This window comes from Centroberyx affinis, unplaced genomic scaffold (genome assembly GCF_046629955.1).
Source record: "Centroberyx affinis isolate AG114_WGS23_722 - 3 ecotype Tasmania unplaced genomic scaffold, CSIRO-AGI_Caff_v1 ptg004219l_1, whole genome shotgun sequence".
In the NCBI taxonomy this organism is placed as follows: Eukaryota; Metazoa; Chordata; class Actinopteri; order Beryciformes; family Berycidae; genus Centroberyx; species Centroberyx affinis.
The window spans coordinates 153287-174533 of NW_027281963.1; the positions used below are offsets into that span (position 1 = coordinate 153287).

General features: G+C 42.0%; 1 protein-coding gene across 1 annotated transcript in view; it reads right to left on the reverse strand.

Annotated features, from left to right (window-relative positions):
• Positions 1-518: 518 nt before the first annotated feature.
• Positions 519-21247, reverse strand: part of LOC139664306 (junctional adhesion molecule 3B-like) — a 36103-nt gene continuing 15374 nt past the window's right edge. The window contains exons 2-9 of the mRNA XM_071543095.1: positions 8285-8353; positions 7974-8087; positions 7704-7856; positions 6944-7146; positions 5421-5520; positions 5046-5175; positions 4863-4917; positions 519-4211 (exon numbers count right to left, since the gene is read on the reverse strand). Of these exons, the coding sequence (XP_071399196.1) occupies positions 4176-4211; positions 4863-4917; positions 5046-5175; positions 5421-5520; positions 6944-7146; positions 7704-7856; positions 7974-8087; positions 8285-8353 (860 nt within the window). The 3' untranslated portion in view covers positions 519-4175. The remainder of the gene's footprint in view (positions 4212-4862; positions 4918-5045; positions 5176-5420; positions 5521-6943; positions 7147-7703; positions 7857-7973; positions 8088-8284; positions 8354-21247) is intronic.

Consider the following 21247-nt stretch of genomic DNA (forward strand, 5'->3'; position numbering starts at 1 on the left):
TGAGACTGAGTCGGGTCAAAAGTGTTGAGTCATGCTTAGCAAAATCCCAAACGTAAGGCCTTTTTTTTTACATCATGATGAACCGACTGCGTTATCCATGCTTTTATTGATTTCTCTATGTATTAAATAAAAGTTCACAACAGTTCCGCTGCCAACTATATTATCCCCGCTGAGCTCATTGATTGTAATGCTTCTTACCCAGAAAACTTGCTGCCAGTTGGCAAACTTGCTGCCAGAAAGGAACAAGAAAGCTGTTTCACTGTAGAAAGTGGAAACAGCTTAATTCTCAATAATGGATTATAGCTTTGGATTGACAAAGATGCCTGTCAGTGAGACATTCGATGGACTTTCAGACTGAATAGGATTTCTGTGAGCGGCAAAGAGACTCTGAAGTCGACGTGGGTCTGAAGTAGCAGAGAGATGATGAAATGAACAAAAAAATCTCCATAACACTAGTAGTTCATATGTCCCCCTCTCTCCCCCACATGAAAAACAGCAAACACACATTTCTCCAGTAATATTAGAAGTGAGTTTTATTAACCACAAACAGAATGGTTCAAAAATTAACAAAAAGAAAACCCCAGCAGGCCCTAGATGGACATTCTACTGTGTGAGTTTGGTTCAGAAAATCAGGTTCTCCAGACTGTGTGAAGCTCTTACACGATTACAAACCGGTCAACCGATCAAAGACAGATTACCGATGCTAGCTCAATGGAACTTTGCCATCCTTGAGTTGGAAGACATCGCTGTGTTTGGCAGTTATCATTTGGCTTAGCTTGCCCCCCCAACACAGAACACACACTGGAAACAATCTCTCGCACTGCTTATCTGTGTTTACACTGCAGGTTTAAAAGGTGGCCTGGCCTCTTCAGGACTGTCTGTGGGGTGAGTGCAGGCCTAGCTACTGTACATGACGTCCTGTTTGTCAGTTTTCTTAGTCTGTTAACAAACATGGCGGCAAACACTTTGCATGAACTCCGGTTTATAACACATTCATAACACCTGAACACCCTGAATACTGACTCAATCCTTATGTCAGCCTCTATATGGTGTCCATGTGATGCTTATGAGCTCAGAGGAGCAGTGTGTCGGGTTGTTGGGGCAAACTTTTCAAAATAAAAGTCCCCTTGGCAAACAGAAAATGTGTTATAAACGTGTCATGTAAAGTGTTGCCGCTTTGGGTATATATCTCTTCTTTTGCCTAATAGTGCTATGTGTCTTTACCAAAAATAATTCCCACTATATTTAGGCACTAATATATTTCTATGTCTACTTCAACATATCTACGCCTTCAAATCTATGAAAAAAAACAAAACAAAAAGCTATTTACAAATTTGCAGATATGTAAAGAAGGGAAATCGTACAATACTCTTGGCTTTACAATTTGCGGTGTCATCATTCCTCTCAAACGCCATGCTTGTAGTTTTACTGGATGCAAAATATGAAGCCAATAACTTGGGTTTCATCTCCTCCAAGATTAACACAGAAATGTACAAGTGTGAAGTTAGTGTGGTTGTAGAGAAGCGGATCTCTTTTAATGGCAGAAGGCACTTAAGAGGAATGAAATTTGAACAAATGGAAACCGTTAATACCTGTTTGGTGGGAATATTTATGGCTGCATCTGTGTGCTGCGTGATTTGTATCTCTTCAGACCTCGTACCTGTGAAATTTGTGTACTTGTGTTAATAATACACTTTACATTTTTAGAATACTTCTCTTGGCTCCTTAACGCACCGTGTTAACTTGGGGGAAAAAGACTGAGCAGTGTCGACAACTTCCTACGTGCAAACATTGGGCAGATCGTCTCTACCATTACCTTCAGTAACACTTCACACCGCCTCCAGATTCTAACGCGTTCGTAACACCTGAACAAGAGATTCACAGCAGCTGCACGGCACACTCATATACTGATTTGATCCCAACGTCAGGCTTCATTGGGTGATTATCTGTGACAGTGTGGTGGAGCAGAGTGTCGTTTTACTGAGTGAAACAATGTTACACGAGCACCTGATGAAAGCTGACACGAGGGCTGAATCAGTATTTCTGAATTTCCCACGAGGCTACAAAGAAACTCTTCTTCAAGTGTTTCAGATGCATAATAAAATGGAGCGCATGTTAAGTGTTACCTGATCTTTTCAGTCTTACAAATGGAAAGAGTTTCATATTGCCTCAAATAGGAAGTTTGACATTTTTCACCACTTTACATAATATTGAGAGAAAAAAACAAAACAATTTTCTATATACAATCAGTACACTTGTTAACCCTCTAGACCCCGTAGCAGCTGTGTTTTACCGTATCGCTCTCATGTGGTGGCACTTTCTGTAGGTCCTTCAAAATAAAAAGACACAAAAATAATGTCCACTTAAACATGAGATTCTCTGTGAGACTGCACTAATTTAACTGCATGTTGCCCTTTTTGAAGTTTTAGGTTTAACTAAATGAAAACAAGACAACAGCGCAACAAATCAAATCATTTTTTCCCCAATCAAAACATTTAGTCAATTATACCTGAAAGTTAGCGATGTTAGATGGAATCTACTCTCGTAACTAAATAGCATAATATTTGCCAAAAAATATTTCTAAATGCACTGGACATCAGCAAATATTAACCAGAATTCACGCCAAAGATAGCTGTAAATTGTGAATAATGTATTCTCCCTTTTAGTGGATGAGTAAATTCAATAATACATGTACAGTATGTATATCCAGAGGAGGTGGGGAATTTTCACTGATATAATAAAATTGGATGCTAACCAGCTATAAAGCTGTCACTGAAGTGCTGCCAGGTTGGGTTGCTGAGTAACAAATTTGTCTCACTTAGAAGTTATGGCTTGAAAACAGGTGAATCGATAAAGTAAAAACAGCCAATTCCTTCTAAAGGGCTTTTACTGTCATCATCAGCAGCAAATAGGTCTATGTGTTCTGTATGACGTTATCCAATTTGCCTGTGTTTATAATTCAAATAGAGGCTTGGTCTTATTTCAAGCCTTTACATAGGGGAAACTGATAAACAGGATGAAGTGCGGTATCTAGTTTTTCAAAGTATTAAAACCTGTAACAGACACTTTCCTAGAGTTTTCTTCATATCTCCATTGGAATAAAAATAAATGTATGAGAAAAGCAAAAATTCCAGTAAGCTGCGTTCGGGTCTAGAGGGTTAACTAACAAACCCTGTATTATTATAGTGTAATATTGAACGTACTTATGACAGCAAAAAACCCCATCCTGGACAGTATATTCAATATATACAAGATTAACAGCAAGCATAGAAGGACACTTAAAATCAAGAAAACGCAGCACTGATTGTGTACAGTGTTTCACAGCATTTGACTGGCACTCTTCAAAGCCTCTCACTGTCTAAGACTATCTACAAACATTAACATGGAAGTCTCTCGCAACGTGAACTGGGCAATCCCAGCCGAAAATTAAATATGTAAGACCGCTGATCAAGAACCAGATCTTGATATGCTAATACATGTCATTTATCATTTGTCAAAACTCCTTCTTTCTTTCATTTGCAAAGGTGTAAATGCTTACAGCTTGATGCGAAGTGGTTAAAGTGTTAAATATTTTTTTTTATCCACAACCAAATAAAAAAAAAACGAAAAAAAAAAACACATGTTAGTATTTTACAAATATTTAAAAAAGTAAACCTTTATCTATAGGCATTTTAAAATATATTCCATCAAAAATAGTCTGACAAATTTCAACAGTAGAAAAGAAATGTTATACAAATGACAAAAGGTTTGAAGCAAAATGTTTACAGTAGAAATGTGTCATGATAGATTGACTTGGGAGCAGAAAGACTCCTCCTTTTGTACCTGGCGGAACGTCTGGCGTAAATGTTGGTTTTCCTGTTATCTCAATTAGTGTTTGACTTTTAAAACCATGCAATAACTGTAAAGTAAGAACTCCGAAATTTAGCAAAGTAAGTCAGTTGGTGGTGATAAGGTCAACAAATGAATTCCAGTCCCTATCTGTGTCATCTATTTTTTACATACTGTTGTCCTGTGAAAACTTGTCACCTTTGGCAAACTTGAATTGTTTGATTTCAGTCATGCCGAGAGCTCAAGGCACGAACTGTGGCAGCTCCCTGGTCAAACAGCGCGGAGTGCAGTCCTAATGTCATGCCTCTGACTCCTGAGCACCTCGCTCCTCATCCTCCTCTTCCTCCTCAGATCACAAATGAGGATTTGTGTCGGAAATCACCCTGCGAAGAACAAAGAGACTACATGAGCAAAACCTGAAGAAAACATCAGATTGCATTCATATTTCAAATGTAACTACATGCTAACATGCTACTTTTTCCCAGTTGAAAGTCGGTAAGGAAAGGCATCGCTATTACAGATGTCTCAAACTCCTGAGATTAACGTGCATATACATGATCATTTTGTATTTTTGCAGAAATTCAGAGATAGTTGCTCCCTCTAGTGGTTCAAATCTCCCTTATGTTTGCTCCACGCTTTAAAGGGGAATCCCACCCTATTTAAGAATTCATATTATTCCTATGGTCTAAGCCAATCCAAACAATATTCATCGAAATGTAAAATCTGGAACAGCTCCATTTGAGCAAATTGGTAAAGCTGGTAAAAGTGACTGTTTTTTCTGTGAACAAGGATACGTTTACAGTTTAGAAACATCCTGCCATTCATTTTCTATGGAGCAGCTGTAGCTTTTACAGCTTGATTATATCACAGGGTTGAAATGTAATTCTCTGGTTTCTTTCTTCAGAGGAGAGCCGTTCCTGTTCACAAATATTGATCGGACCGTCCTTCACCGTGAGTTTTTAAATTGAGCTGTATTCCCCTTTAATACTATCACTTACAGACTCTTTTTACAGATTCCACTATTGTCTACTGACCTCATCCTCCGTCCTGACGTAGTCCACTCCGTCTCCTTTAGCCGGAACTTTGTAACTGAAAGACGCAGAGCACATGATTAAGGTTTTTCGGATGCTAGGTCCAGTTAGTGCCGGTTAGGAATGGATAATGAATGCAAGTATTTGTTGATCGTTTTTGCGTAGGCACATTTCGAGAAGTCTTACTTGTTCCCCGTTTGCTTTTGACTGGCGAAGTAGCCTCGCTTGTATGCGCAGCAGATCCCCACTGTTATACATAAGAGCACCACCACCACCACCAGCACTCCCAGTATGATCCCCGCAATGTTAATGTCATCTGTGGAGTGACGAGACGAAGAAGTCAAAACTGGATTAGTCGCATTGGAATTTGGCGAATCTGATCTTAAAAGACAGGCTGAAATAGTGATTTAAAGTATTTGATGGTTAATTGAATGACACAATATCAAAGATACCATTGGTACAAATTGGCCCTTTCTATCATTTACATTTAGCAGCTGTTGTATACAGATGATCATTTTGCTTGTGCCTTAGCAGTATATCTTCACTGACTGACACACTTACAGACTTCCATCATTTGGGGTCCACACTCTGAGTGTCCTGCGTCGTTCTTCGCTCGGCAGTAGTACTCCCCTGCATCCTCTTTTCTGACGGCGCTGAACTTCTGCATGGGAGAAAACACACACCAGCTCTGATTAATACGAAACCCTGCCCTGTAACTGATATTGTTAATACGCACTGGAGCGTTTCCAGACAAATGTGATGTTTTGTATCGTCTCATCTTTTCTTTTTGTGATCATTTTTTTTTCATTTTACTGTTCATTATAACAGATGCAGTCGGTGTGCAGCCACAGAGGCGAGACGTGGGTGGAGTCAGCGTGGGGGAAAACAAACCGTGTCTGACAGTCACTGTCCAAAAGGGAAAGAACGCTACCCCGGACCAAATTTGCATAATTTCTGATCACGACAGACAAATAAAAAAGACATTAAATTACACCGAGTGTTTGCTCCCAACCGACAGGCGACGTCAAAGAGAAAAATGAGAACTGGACTTGACTGCTGTCCATATTTAATGACAGAGCGGAGGAACAATCCGACTCAGTGGCCAGAGGTGTCATTTCTTCTGTCATCTGACTGAATCCCCTGGTATGGAGGCACTCCATACCATAGCTTGTTGTCAGGCTATAAGGCAACATACCAAATAGGCTTGTGGTGTTGAATTAGATTTGCCTTTTAAAAACAACATAAATCATAAAATAGTGTGATCAAAAGTCTCTCCAATGACTCACAGCTCACTCACCATTAGGTTTTCACAGGGATGTACATAAAGGAAAACATGAAAAACTCCCTGGAGCTAGTCTCTGGAGGCACACTATCAATTCTCCAGTGGTTGTGCAGGGGCGGTTTTCCACCATGAAATGATCTAGTCGGCATCTTTTCCTTCCAAAACAAATCCAAGCTAGTATAAAACGCTAAAATGTTTTACAAATTGCAGTCGTTTTATATATCAAACTATGGTCGCCTAGGATTGTTTTCCCCAATGAAGGGAGCAGATATGATACTTTTGTGTGCATTCCCTGTCTTGTAAATGTTATCAAACTGTATAACTGTGTTTCTTTTATAAACAATATACACATAACAGAGCAAAAAAGCTGAAACGTCCTCTCATCTTCTTTCTTTTACAGCTATGAGTGCAAACTGTCTAGACATATTACTCCGTAGGTGGGAATCTGCGGTGGCTGAACTTGCACTAGAGCTTCATGTGACAGCGGACACTGTAGTATGTCGTAATGGTGTGACTGCCTGGCCAACGTCTTAAGAGGCCAGCATGCAGGCTGACAGAAGAGCCCAGTGGCCCTCGAGTCGATCTGGCCGCGCTGGGAAGCGAGGGAGAATTGAGGAATGTGCAAACGAGGACAGCAGATTCCCCTCGTGGCTCAAGCCCTCTCGCACCATCAACTGTCTCCCCAAAATATCTGCCCCCATCTGCCCCCCACCCCTGGGCGTCAGGCCACCATCCCCGCCGCCCCGCCCTTCAAACATGTCCTTGTCCAAACACACGCACACACACACGCACACATACTAACCAGAGTTCCTGTTTCGGAGTTGAGCATGTACGAGGAGTTGAAGAACTTGGGGCTGGTCTTTGGGTCGTCGGGGATCTCCTCCCGGTTCCTGAACCACTGGTACTGAGACTTGGGGAAGCCCTCTTCCTCCACGCAGCGAAGCTCAGCTGACTTCCCAAAAGGCACCGATTTCGGGACGCTGCATTTTGGCACCACCGGCTTTACTGCGGTGACACGAAACATATGAGCGTAGTCACTATACTGAATCCTCACGGGGAGCTTTATGCTCCGGAACTGTGTCCAGCAAGCATCTCGGTGTCAGAAAGCGATACCGCGCTCACGATGCTGCTCTGGCTGACTTTGAAAAGGAAAAACAAGTGTTAAAAAACAATGTCGCTCTGGCTTCTGCACTGATAAATGTTGACATGACCTAGACGGGTACATGATTTTTGGCCCGTGCCAAACGCTGCCATCAAAACACGCAGCGCTTGCTTTCTTTAGCACTGCAATTTAGAGCAGATGCAGTTTCAGAGGTTTCCCCTTATAGCCCAGAACACGCCTTTGCAGCTGGGCAGGTCTGGTCACAACGCATCCTCGAATGTATGCCAAAGGGTTGGCGCGACCTACAACGCGGTTTCAGCTTACAGCATCCACAGCGTGAATCACCGAGCGAGCTTTCTCTTTTAAGGACACAATGATGGCTTGGAATTTTGTATTTTGCATTCGAAGCAAAGGGAAATTACAATCAAAGACTTCTTCGGGGATATTAGAGCAGGGGTACCTCTTACGACGAGGCTGATCAAAATCTCGTCGAAGGACTTCTGGTCGTCGGGGGCGGTGACTTCACAACGATATTTTGCTGTATCTGATCTTGTGGCATTAGTTATCACTAATGTTGCAGGCTCTCTGATCCTTGCTCTATTCTCCAAATCACCTGCAGGAGGAAAAGCATGTTCAGAAATGCCATTAATACAAGTACAAGAGCATGTGATTTCATTTCATTCAAAAAACAACTTTGAAATTGGAGTGGTTTGCGTATTTTATACATTACCCGAGACTTTCTTGTCAAAGAACACATAACTAGGTCCCCCATCCTGTATCTTCTTCCATTCAATTCTGGGGTTGGTAGTGGAGATGGACTCAATCAAACACGATAATTCAATTGCTGCGAGAGAGAGAGAGAGAGAGAGAGAGAGAGAGAGAGAGAGGGAGAGAGAGGGAGGGAGGAAGTGATATCATGGCAGGAAATTAATTCCGGATGGATGTGAGAGACACAGGCCGGTTCTCAAGGCTGTCACGGCTGTGCTAAGAAAGTCTAAATGTTGCGTGTGTTAGCGGGGACGTTTGCCCGTCGGCTCTTACATTCAAACTCGTTGGTCCATGGTGAGTCGTCGTTTGTTTTCAGCACCACCGCTAACACGGTGAAGTAGCCTGCAAAACGAGAGAGGAGAAGAGGCGACGGGAACATGAGACTCTCTAGAGCATGAATTTTCACGATACAGCGATGATCTCATGCTACACGCGCAGTACCAGCTGACATCGGCTGAGACGGCCTCCTTCGGCGATGTTTCTGACCCGCTCGCTCGTCCACAAACTCAATTAAAAAGAACTTTAACTTCACTTTTAACGTCAAACCCATTCACTGTCTCCCCATCTCACATCAGTGTAATTATCACTCTTTGCATCCCGGCATACTTTGGCCTTGTTCTGCTACCTTCCATTTTTAGTCTTGTTGGTCAAACTAGTGTGTGTGTGTGTGTGTGTGTGTGTGTGATAAGGGGTGGGGGTGCTGTTTCTATGCACAGTGGATAATTGTGCAGGGAGGCATGTGCCCTTTTCAGGGCAAGCTCACCATGCCAGTGGCTCAGCCGCCTGCCTAGCCCTTTTCTCTCTCTCTCTCTCTCACTCTCTCTCTCTCTCTCCCTCTCTCTCTCTGGGCCTGATGCCGCTGCCCATGTGGGACTAATGGCGCGAGAGCACCCTGGAATGATCCGTGTTGGTCCGTGGTAGAGGGATAGGGCCTTGGGAGGGGGGGCACTGCTGAATCATCCTGACAGCCTGTGGTCCACACACGAACCCACTCAAAGTCACACAAACATGAATGTAAACCAAGCGACGCGCTCATGAACAGTTTCTGAGACACAAATGATGCTCTGGCTCTTGGATGCAGGGTCACTTCTCCAGATTGTAATGTCACTATAAATCTGCGGAGTGCCTCATCTCCATTTGTGCAGCCTGTCCTGCTGCCAACTCCTAACTCAGATGTTCCTCTCTGTTGGATTTTCTACTCTTGCTGTTACTCTTGTCTCATCGATATCTGAAGTCTGGTTTTAAGTGGTGCATGTGGGTGTAGCCTACTAATTAGTAGTAGTGGTAGTAGTGGGCCCCTCATTCATACCCTGCTAAATGAAGGTTAGCTTTGGCCTCCACCAACTGTCATCTCTACATACAGCAGTGTCTAGGGTCACCTGCTAAAGCAGACAGGCTAAGCTGATTAGCCCACGGTCTTTCTTCAGATCATTCTTAAGACGACAGCTTGTTTTTACCCGGTGTTGACGGTAGTAATGCCGCATGTAGGTCAAAAGTAGGTCATACGTTGGTTTGACAATAAAAGACCTGCCTTCAAGAAGCTTATTGGAAAAGTTGAACATTTTACACAGACATTTTGGTTTAGAACCTCCAACTCATTCTTTAGGCCTTGTCTGTTCCTGTATCTGCACACATATAAACAAATTCAACATGATTTGCACAGGCTTTGCTCACATCTACAGTGTTTAATTTTACATGAAAGCAGAGATGCCGAGGTTTCTGATGACAACAAACATGTTTATGACAAGGGATAAGTAGGAAGGCCGACCTTCAACTGGAAGAGCCGGGTTCAAGCCCCTGTGTCAACAAGCATCCTCCCTGCTTAAGTGTCTTTGAGCAAAACACTGAATCCCTATCAGCTCCAAGGCTGCTGCTCTATAACTGAGCCTGACCTCTGACCTCTCTGTGGATGAAGGGAGAAAATAGGATTTCCCTACAGGGCCAGAAGAATTGCATTATCACATTATTGTTATTAGTAGAACTAGTAGTAGTAGTAGTAGTAGTTGTTGTTGTTGTAGAAGTATTAAAGAAAGGTGGATAATAAGAGGCTTAAGACAACTCAAGTCTTGATAGGGATATAATGGCACTGCATAGCAAAATACAGTATGTGCAAAATACAGAACAATACAATACAATACAGTGCACAATACACTGTTTTTTTATATTTGAAGCTACTTCAGGGGAAATGTAGTTCAACAATACACCGGTTGAGGACAAGTTTTTAAGGACACTGAAACTAATAAATAAATAAAAAAATAAATACTTGATAACGCATATTGGGCTTTGCCTCTCCAGATGTGATTCATTTTTTTTTACTGTGCTGCCACAACAAAGACAACAAACTTAGGCCCCAAGTGGAATAAGTTTTACTGCACCGAATGAAAAAAGTCCTAGTCAAACTAAAGAGAAGCAGTCTAACACACGACTGAAGCGGTGGAGAGAAGTTTTTCCAGAGAAATAAGGACGGGGATCAGCACTTCTTTTCAGCAATGTGACAGTCAAAACACCTTCCACCCAGTCAAAGCCCGCTACCTATTCAGATATCGCTCCACGCTATCATGCAGAAGAGCAGACGGGGCTCCGGCAGAATTAATAGCTCTGTGGAGCGGAAACACCGCTCGTCAACTCATTCATGTCTCTGACAGCGCCTCGTCGCCGCGTCGGTGAGACGAGAGTTTCTTGTTCAAATGTAAACCCGCTTTTGATGACGAATGACTGAAAAGTAATCTTCATGTTACGCTGAAACGTAGGGGCGGGAAGGAATACATGTTCACACAATGGTGGAGAAACACACTAGTCAACAATGAAATTACTTGTCAGTTATACTTAAATCATCTGTTTGCTTGCACAGCTCTGATATTTGTGCTATTTTTGACAAAAGCTTGGCGTGTGTTTGGTGTTTGTGAGCCACGTCAAAGCTTTCCTTCTAGGTTTTAGTTATGAATGCGCTGCAAGTACTGTGTAAGTTAATACCGAATCTATGTAGGCCAAGTATGCTATGGGTCCAAAATATCAGAACGTGCCATGTTGTAATAGAATCCAAAGTTGACAATAAATTACGCCTAGAGATTAATTTAGCAGTACGGCTACCCATTAAAACCAGCATTTAATTTCATCTTTGGTCTGAAACGGCTAATGGAGTGATTTATCCCCTGTCCCTGTCCTCCTCCTTAATTCGGAGGGTATTAGTGCAGATTAGGTGCCTAAGTGAGCTTGACGTAGAGATAAAAAGCTTGAGAGGTCGGCCCTGGAAACAGCTGTCCAGGAAAGCACATAAAACCCCCACTCAAAAAGATTGGTCACTAAAGTTCATCTACATCCAGACCTGCACTATCTAAAGCCAGTAAACAGGAAAACTAGACTAGTAATGACTCAAAGTCTGGCTGAAATAACATTTTCATGGCCAATATTCTTGTGTAGAACATATACACAAGTTAGTAACGCATGCACTTTATCATTAGCAAATTAATTATAGAAAATGTTTTATTCATTTTTCTATTTATTCCAGAAGGCCTTTAATTTGAAAAGCAGCATTCACTTCATGCATGAATATTTTTTTATCAATGAGGAATAATAGTGGTTTGAGCTACTATGCACTATCACTGGTGACAGTTGATTGGCTGAATTTATATGATGCTGCATAATGTTACATCAATGACATTCTGTACATGGATATGCTTTCCACAAAAACAGGGGACACACTTTGTTTTCCTACAGGCTTTAAGTGATATAGATGAATTGAGCATTACACAGAATTTTGTCAAGATGCCTTTTAACGAAACCATGCTTGCTTTGACTTCTGTCTTCACTTAAAGATGAGGAAGGCACAGTGAAAGAGGAGGCTTTTTAAATGACACTGAATAATCCAGTAGAAACCATACAGTCCATAACTAGCACACAGCCTTAAGTAATTTGCACACTAAAAAGTCTCCCAGGCAGGAGGGCTGAATTCCTAATCATTTCCTAGGGATGGCAGAGTACATGGGTGAACAAATCAGGAGACGGTGCCTCAAATGCTAAATGTACATCCTCTAAAGGGATAGATCAGTTTTTTTTTAAAGACCAGACTCATCTTGAACTTCTAATCCTTTCAATCCATCCAAAAACCATTTAGCGTTTTTGTTGGTTGAGATGCCAAAACACAGGTGCAATTGCTTTTGGGATGGACCGAAAACACTGCCCAGTTCATGATAAATCCGATAGGCTCCTAAATATCTGACCAATCCATTTATCATCTTCATCCTTCTGGGCCTTCCCGCAGCCAGAGACACAGCTTTCCTGACTGGGCGACAGAAAGAAACAGCTGTAACGGCCAGTAAAGGGTTTGGGCCTGATGGAAGCTCAGGAAGTGCTGAGTGTGTGCTTTGAGAGCGGAGTTTCCCCCGTCACTCCTCCAGTCTGTCTGACACATCCTTCCCTGATCATGTTATACCTATCCTGTCTCTTTTGTCCTCTCTTCTGACCCCTTGGATAGTGTCTAAGGTCTTGCCCTCATCTCTGGCGCCAGTGACGCCGAAGACAACTGTGTTTCCACGGATGAAGACCGATACATTCCGCCTATTGTGGAAATGTGGCGCATCTCTCGCCCTTCAACACTCGCAAACCAGCCGCTGCATGGCCGGGTCTGTGTGTAATGTGTGTGATGTAGTTTATTAGCTCTCAAACCGTGCAGGTGTTCAGTGACCTACATATGCCACGAATTTCTTTTCTCTGTTTGCCTTCTCTCTTTTCGCCTTCTTGGCAGGACACAGCTGTGTGAGATCTGGCAATCTGGAAATCTGCATCAATTTTTTTTTTTTTTTAATCTTCCTTGGCCTCCTCATGATGGGCGCTGGGTTTTCTCGGTAATCTTAGTGTAATGCCCTGATAAACCCCCCCCAGGTTTTACATCGCTGAATAATACAATAGGCGCACAAGAGTGGGATATTTCTTGATGCCTGCACTATGTAATGATTCCCCTGTTTTTTTCTGTTGTTCCTCTTGGGAAATTCAACTCGCTTTCCCGTGCTGGCGCTCTGTGAATCCGGAGAGGTGATGCCGGTATCATAAATAGAAAGGTTCAATTAACCAACCTGGTGATATTCCCCATGGAGCATCTCCGCCTCGTGCCTATGCAGGATATTCCCACGCCCCTTTGGAAGCTACAGACATCAAAGTACACGCACCCAGTTTTGCTAACTATCTACCAGTTGCTGTTTTGAAACTCTTTTCCGGCACAGACTCTTCCAGCCATCACAAAGGAAGCATGGCTCTCCGCCAGCGAACGAAAAACACACTGTTCATTCGGCCGCCCGGGAAGCTGTTAATATTCTTCATTCTTTTTGAACTGCTGCATTGATTTGATTCCCCGAGGAAGGGGGCTATCCGTTCGCTGACCAAGTGGTGCCAATGGAGCAATTAATTTTCCTCCGCTGTTCAGCAGCTATGATTGGATGGGGAAGTCTAAATGTGCTCTGCAGCTCCCACCTTGTGTTGACAGTGTCAGACTGGACTCAGTCCCAGTCATTCCAGTAAAACACTTGCTGCAGCTCAAGTGCTCTTGCTCCCTGACAACCCGGGCGTATCAACCATCGACGACTCCAAGGTCGCGTCCTCGGAATGATATATCTTTTCATAGCTTATAAAAATGACAACACTGCAGAATATCTGTCAGATTTTCTATGCTGTATTAAAGATGCGCAGGAGCAGCAGTGGCTTACACACCTTTCCATAAGCGAGGCAGCAACACGGAGCGAGCATGTGCATCCAAACACACGTGCAAGAGTGAGGACTTATACATATTCACCGCGTGTAGCTAATGTTACATGAAGAACATGGCCTAGATAGCAGTAATATTCATCCAGCTTACATCCCATCGTCATGTTCCCACTTTAAACATAGCTTAACAAACAAACCAAGAAAGCAGGCAACACTATGGCTGGTGAGGAGTAAAACATATTTGTGAAATCGTGGTCTGGCACTGTAGCCATGATAGCAAGAAAGTGAAAAATGTAATTCTAGCAAGCCAACAATTAATGTTTGACACTGAATGAGCTTCCGATCCAAATGGGCTGCCAATGTAAATTCTACCTAGACTTAATTGAGCGCACTGGTTCATCATTTTCCAATTAGCCTACAAGCATAAATGCATCACTCTCTACTGTTCACTCTCAGTCCGTCCAAAGACCAGACCTGGTTGGGTCAGATTTTATTCAATATAGGATCCACTTGTCCCATTCAAATGGGTGTCTTGAGTCTCCCTGACTGAACTACCACACTAGCAAAAAACTAAAATCAAAAGCTTGTTCATCATCACATCAAACGCTACCAAAGTCAACAAGAAAACACCGCCAAACAAACAAACAGGGTAATTTGCAATGTAAATCTATGCGTTCTAGTGTCTTATGAGATATGAACACCTAATCAAATTAAAAGTATTCACAAAACAGCAAGTCCATAACAAGGTCAACCTCAGCATCAAAAGTGAACCTGCATTTTTCCAAATAGAAGCAATATGGTCTCAAATATAGTTTCAAATATATACCCTATTTTAACCATTTCATTCACAAAGTATATATTTTTTCAAAATGTATAAAATTTGGGGTTTAAGGACACCAAGGGACTTTTTTGAAGTCCTTTCTTATGACTTGTCCCACATAATTATCAGTCTTACATCTTTTTAAATAAAGCCTATTTCGTATTAGTTTTAGATTTCCATAAATTGAACTGAATTCCACAGCCATCCAGAAAAACAAGATGGATTGTGCTGTGAAATTTCACATTCATAACATTTTTAATGATTTTTTTTTTAAAAACACATCTATAATGCTGGAATTGCCCAGAATAATCTGTAGCTAACAAATAAGCCTATTTAATAATTTTAGATTATTAGATTAGATTACGCATCCACCCCTCCTCCAAGGCCCCTAAGAAAGACTAAATGACGTCAGTCCTTTAGAAAGACCTCAATACGGTTCTGCCCATTTCAAAGGCCTGCTGCCCCTTGCAATTCATGCTGTTAAGTGGCTGCCAAGCCTCCTGCGGGGTTTCACTTGTACATCCCTTTAAGGAGTTTCTGCTGGAGTTTCTCTGCTGAAAGCACCCAGAACATCTTTTAAGGCGTGTAAATGTTTATCTTCTCAAGTAAACTAGGTTACAGTTTTTGGCACTGCACACTTGACCGCCAAGTTTCTGGTCACAATGCACAAAGTTCAGTGTGAGCCCCGAGCGGAATATGACCAACGCTAGGAAAGTGTGTAAGCGTGTTTCAAGGGAAAAGTGTTTAAGAAAGGGGAAAAAACAACAAAACTAGAGACAGCCTTGCCCAATTTAAACAGTTATTGAGAGTTTTTGAGAATGACGTCAGAATGATATCACCCAGAGGACACTTGTAAATTGAAATTATGTAAAAAAAAAAAAAAAAATGATGGAAAATAAGCATGGCCCAAAGCCTCAGTGATAGTTTGAAAAATATTATTTCCCAGACAAGACGTGAAAAGTAAAAATGCTTTTATAGTACTTCAAATCAAAACAAATGTATTACAAGCAAGTATCTAGTGAAGATAGGGCCACATCTAAAATCTTTAGGGAGGGAATCACATTACAGCCAAGTTATGAGCAAAATTCTATTACTGTGAACTATCAGTGGAATGGCCCTTTTAATTTAGATATTTAAACCATGCGTTGCAACAATTGGGCACAGACCGGAGGCAAGCAGAAATAGACAAGAAGCTGCACAGCGTATTTCTTGCTGAAGCACTCTCATGTCTTGCATGCTTTACCCTGAGGAGATGCTAATTTCCATTTGATAAAAGTCTATGATGTCAGTTGGGACACAAAGCCTGACAAATTAATTCATAAGAGCATCCCATATTACCATAAGCTTCTTTCTGAGAGACGATTACAGCTAGATCCTAGACAAAGCATGCTCTGGTGCTCCAGTTCCCATAGCAATAATATTTCCATAGTAACTGGATTCTCCTACTGTCTTACTTGCTGTTTCCCTGCCCCCCCCCCCTCCGGTGACCGCAACTAGATGGGATCCCACCTGTTTTCCTAGCTGTGGGAGAAAGTGGCCAAACAGACCTTCTTCCATGAAAATAGTAACCCCACAACATGGTGACAATGAGGGAGCGGTTTTAGGGCCGAGTTGGCAGGGAGAGTGACCCCAGGTTGTATTGTCACAGCTGTGGTCATCCAACAGTGTCGGACTCCCTCCTGTCCCTTGCTGTACGATACTCTCCGCCGGTCAACTTTCTTATCCCCGCTCACCTCTATTTTTACCTCTCTGGAGTTGTACTTTGTGGGTGAATGTATGGTGGCGAGGGCTCTTTCAGATTACCGCTGTGGGACCATTCCCGATATAAAACCATATTAAGATTTCTGGTCGAGTAATCTCTTTGTTTGATCGACTGGGGAAATCACCTTCCACTGGCTTGAGAAAAGCAATTTTTTTTTTTTTTCATTACATACTGACCCTTTCAATCATAGACTTTTTTGTTTTCCTAAGCTTGAGTTGTACTGAAAAAACACAAGTTGTAAGGCACAAACAAAACCTAAGGTGAAAGAATGAAAGGAGTACGAAAAAGGAAGTCTAATAAGCAATTCATGGCAATTGAACATATTTGGGTTTGTAAAGTGTGATATTGCTTTACACATTTCACTATTTACATTTTTGATCTTCCACATTTTCTCCATTTTCCTATTCTCCTCTCGTCATGTTAATGGATACCACAGTGGTACACATGTCAACATTTAACAGATTTATCTATTATATGATTTATCTATTATATGACTAAAGAAGCCTCTGGGTGGATTGTCAATCTGTGTGTGAAACATGAAGCAGATCTGAAAGCCCAAATCAAAAAGACCACGTTTTGGAGAATCCACAGGAGCACCTTTATAGTCCATCCTGCTGGTATGACTATATATAGAGCGGTTAAAGTAAAGATAAGGCAAGCTGCACAAAGTAAATACCTCAGACACTCCCTCAGCTGCTAAGCAAATGTCACCACATTTGATCTCAGAAATGGACGGAGCCAGAGTAGCTTGTGACCGTGCAGGAGCAGCAAACTTCAAGCGTATGTAGAACACGCAGCTATATTAAACCTACATATAAACGCATCACATACTGTACAGTACTGCCACTGTATATATACTACGGGTGGAGTGGATCACAAAAGTCAGGGTTCAGTACGTGTGTCACTATTTGGGTCATAGTTTGGTATGTTTTCTGTAAAGCATTTGTCTTTTAATGTGTTTGCACGTTTTTGAACGTTAACGAACCAACCATGTTAAGAAGCACGTACAGTAACCAATTCATTATTTTTTACATTTAAATTAGAGAGAAGATGTTGTGAAATCATGGTTTCCATTATGGAGAAAATAAATTATGGATGTAACAAAACCTCATGCTATAAATCTCATCATCTGAAAAACTTACAGGTAATTTTGTGAATGCTACCTTGGATGCAATTATTCAAATGAGAAGAAAGTTCATAGCAAGATACCAGTAATCTTCTTCCTCTTTACACCAGTAGCCCACTCAATAGGAGGTTAGCAAATGTTACTGCTTGTTCTTTTCTCATTGTGGGCAGTAATTATCCTATGAAAGAACAATTAATCTTTTGATACAACTGCTAGTTTAACTAAAAGCGTAACTTCCACCAAGGTGGATGCACTGACTCAGGGAACCTACTTCATGTGGCTGAGTAGCAGACAACCTGCAAAATCATAATCTTCAGATATGATGTGGTTAGGCTCACATTGTGATCAGAATGCTAAGTAGTCTGGACACAATCCAGCCATAATATGCACATGAGTAATGTAAAGAGATGGAGAGGAAGAGCAGGACGAAGTAAAGTGGACAGATTTAATTTAAATACAGCCGTGGAGATGCTGCATAATGGAAGTTTTCAGACCAAGTGTGGAGGCAAAGTGATCTGAACTCATAAAAATCCAATCTTTACGATCAGATCTCAAAAACCGCACTCAAATTAAGTGTTAAACTGCTACTAGGAGCTACTCAGATCACTAGCCACAATTACACCAGAAGTCATCCTGTTCACATGTGTGTCCTGAACTGAAGGTGATGTCCCGGAAAGGCTGCTTGTTTTTTACACCTACCATTCCACCCCTGGTGCATACTCTAATTCTGCCTGACTAGAAGTTGTGGCTTGGTATCAGGAATTAGTTCATTTGCATCCTGACTTCTCCAGGTGTACTCAAACACAGTTCAGCGTTCCCCGGAAGGGCTCCTTGCGTATTCATTTATTCTGCATTTCCATATGAGGCTGCTGCGGGCCTTGATCCGTGAGCCCGGCAAGGCCAGGCCAAACCCATGTGCCTTACTGCTGGTGAGCCCTCTGATCTAGCAGGGTCAAAGACTAGGCCCGGTCTGAGCCAATGAGAGGCTGAGGGGGGTAGGGGAGGAGCCGATGGTGTCACCGAATGCCTGGGAACCTGTCACTTTGCGTCAGCGTTAGTGTCTACATCTGGCCCGCTCTCACTTTGTCCTCAAGCGAAGTACAACTAGCTCACAGGACTGGACCACAGAGTAGGAAATGCAACTTTCACTCTTCCACCTTACACACACTGTGCCTTTATCCTGCCACACTGCCAGGCACTGCGTTGGACCATCAGTTCAGATCTGGGGCCTCGTGTACTCTACTCTGAGCAGTTTCCACACAAAATTTTGTACAAATGAGGAAATCTGCATATGTTTAAAAATGTTCTGATGTCTGAAAACTTGCGCACAAATCACCCTTAATAAATCCCAATCAACTTCGAAATTGTATGCACAAGCCTCACATCTCATCTCATTAATTCCTACATCTAGCCATAAATTGCTGCTGAAACTATTTTGAAACTATTTTAGTTCACATTTATGCCATTTATTCCTGATAAAACAGGCAAAATAAATAATAAATAAAAGCAGGCATTAACAAACACATATTTGTTACCAGCAAATATAGCAAAACGTGTGTCCTGATAGCATTAATACTATGCTGTGCTGCTGCTTGTGTACTGTTTTGTTGAAATGATGTTTATTTTTACATAATGTATAAACCCTGCAAGCACGTTAATTTCAGATGGTAATAAAACAACTGGATGAGAGTTGTCCAGCTCTACTGTATGGTAGAGACTGACTGCTATACTGTATGGTAAATGAAGTTAATGGACACCTTTCAGCCTCAGAATGGAGTATTTTCCCTTGCCGTGGCAGTAAGTGTAAATCCCTCACGGTAAATATAAACCTTTTGGTGCACTGTACCACTTTTATTGCATTCCATGTTGCTATATAATCAGTCATTATTATATCACGTGCCACAACATCACTGACATCATACTATGCGTACAGCCTGCCTGGTGATATTGTTGATTGTTTGTAAACTTTCATGCCACTAAAGCAAATTGAATTGAATTGAATTGATAGAAACACATTCTAAATTAAATTTGTACTTTTCCAAATCCCAAATTCCATGTGGAAAGTGGCACCTGCAAACTGTTTGTGTGTGATCACCCGTTAAACATGAGGCCCCTGTTCTTTTATGCTCTCTGCTCATCAGTTAGGCATAGTCAAAGTTAGGCATAGTCAGACTCTCGAGCTGCCAAAAGTTGTTCTTGACAATCAAGCATTTAGAAAACACTGATATTCTCTGAATGATCTTTAAAGAGAATATTACTCATTCACAAAGTCATGTGAAACATCTTGGCACTGAGATAATCAGATCCTGGTCACTGGATAAAAATAGTACTGTTGTTTGGCGTCACACTGCCTCTTCACATGGTCCTAACAGTCAATGCATGCCAATGGAGACCTTTGTTGTGTGACACAGTTTCAGGCTGTAGGAGTGAATGAATGCTTAATTAAACAGAACAATGGTTGATGGTCATTGTGTCTCAGGAATAAAGACATTCCACATACAGAGCGGGAATGCAGACCTAAATCTAACGGATACAAAACAGGCAAGAGGTCTTCATGGAAAACATGACGGGCCAAAGAGATAGGTTTATACATTTGAGACAAAGACCAGGTCTGTCATTCCAGTACAGCACCAAACATTACTCCTGCCTCTGTTTACACAGTGATTTACTGGAAATGTGTCACCCTTGCCATGGTATTTCATATTTTCTGTTTGTTAAAGTATAAAATTAATAATCAAAATACCGTTGGATACCCTTTTATGCAGGATGTACCTCCTGTGTCAGTTTAGAGGGTTTTTATCGTTTAACTTAAAAAATGTTACATATTGTGTGAGTCAATGTCAATGGCAACAGGAAATTTAAAACGAGTGTGAGACGTGATAATATTAACAAACCTTTGATGGGTGAAATAATAACAGATGAATAATAGGAGTTCATGGCCTGTATCTAAACATTTATTTAACAATGTCCAATAGCCTGTGCAGCTATTGGGCATACAGCTAAGTAGGTGAGGGTGTCCAGGTTTTGACGTCAGTGAAGTTTAGTGATGGTGTAGCGGACAATCGCAGGTATGACATCCATGACTTATTCCTCACTAGGGTGAGAACAGGTTAGCATCCAAAAAGCCCGGACACTATTTATAGTGGCTGTCAGCACCGGCCTGAGCCCCCGCAGCCTGCTAATTGGGAACCCTCCCAGGTAAGAAGTGTAAGCAGCGGTAGCTCTCCCTGCCTTTCACAGCCATCCAGGGGAACCTTGACCATCGTCCATGATGAAATAATTGCTGGCTCATTTTTCTTGCCCAGGTCAGCCTCTTGAGAGAAACACTGAGAACGCCTTGTCAAAACAGATCGAGGCATAAAGCCAAGAGGGTGAGCAGGCCTCCCCTGGCGCAGCATCTCTGATATGCGAACAATCTGACATGCCACACATGTTGGACGTCCAAATGAATTGGGGAGCTCCATGGCGTCAGCTTAAAGGAGATCTAACGTGGGAGGGGGCGGGGGCTAATTCAACTCATTGCAACCGTTTTTTTGGCCGTGGTCAAAGTCAAATCCCATGCTTCAGTTGGAGCTGCTACCATGGAAATCTGTGTTAAATCGCGCCACACTCAGTGCCAGAATTAGCTCCTCACCACGCTCTGCACAGATGGCATCAGCCGCGCTCATTGCAAATGCCTCACATTCTAGTCCAGGCGGGCTGACCCCTTCCTTAATCCTAATTAGGAATGCAATTCCCACCCTAGCCTTTTCCAAGTCTGATGAAAATAAATGTTTGTACGGCTATGGCATTGGCTTATGGGAAACATCATCTAGTGACTGAGTCCACTGA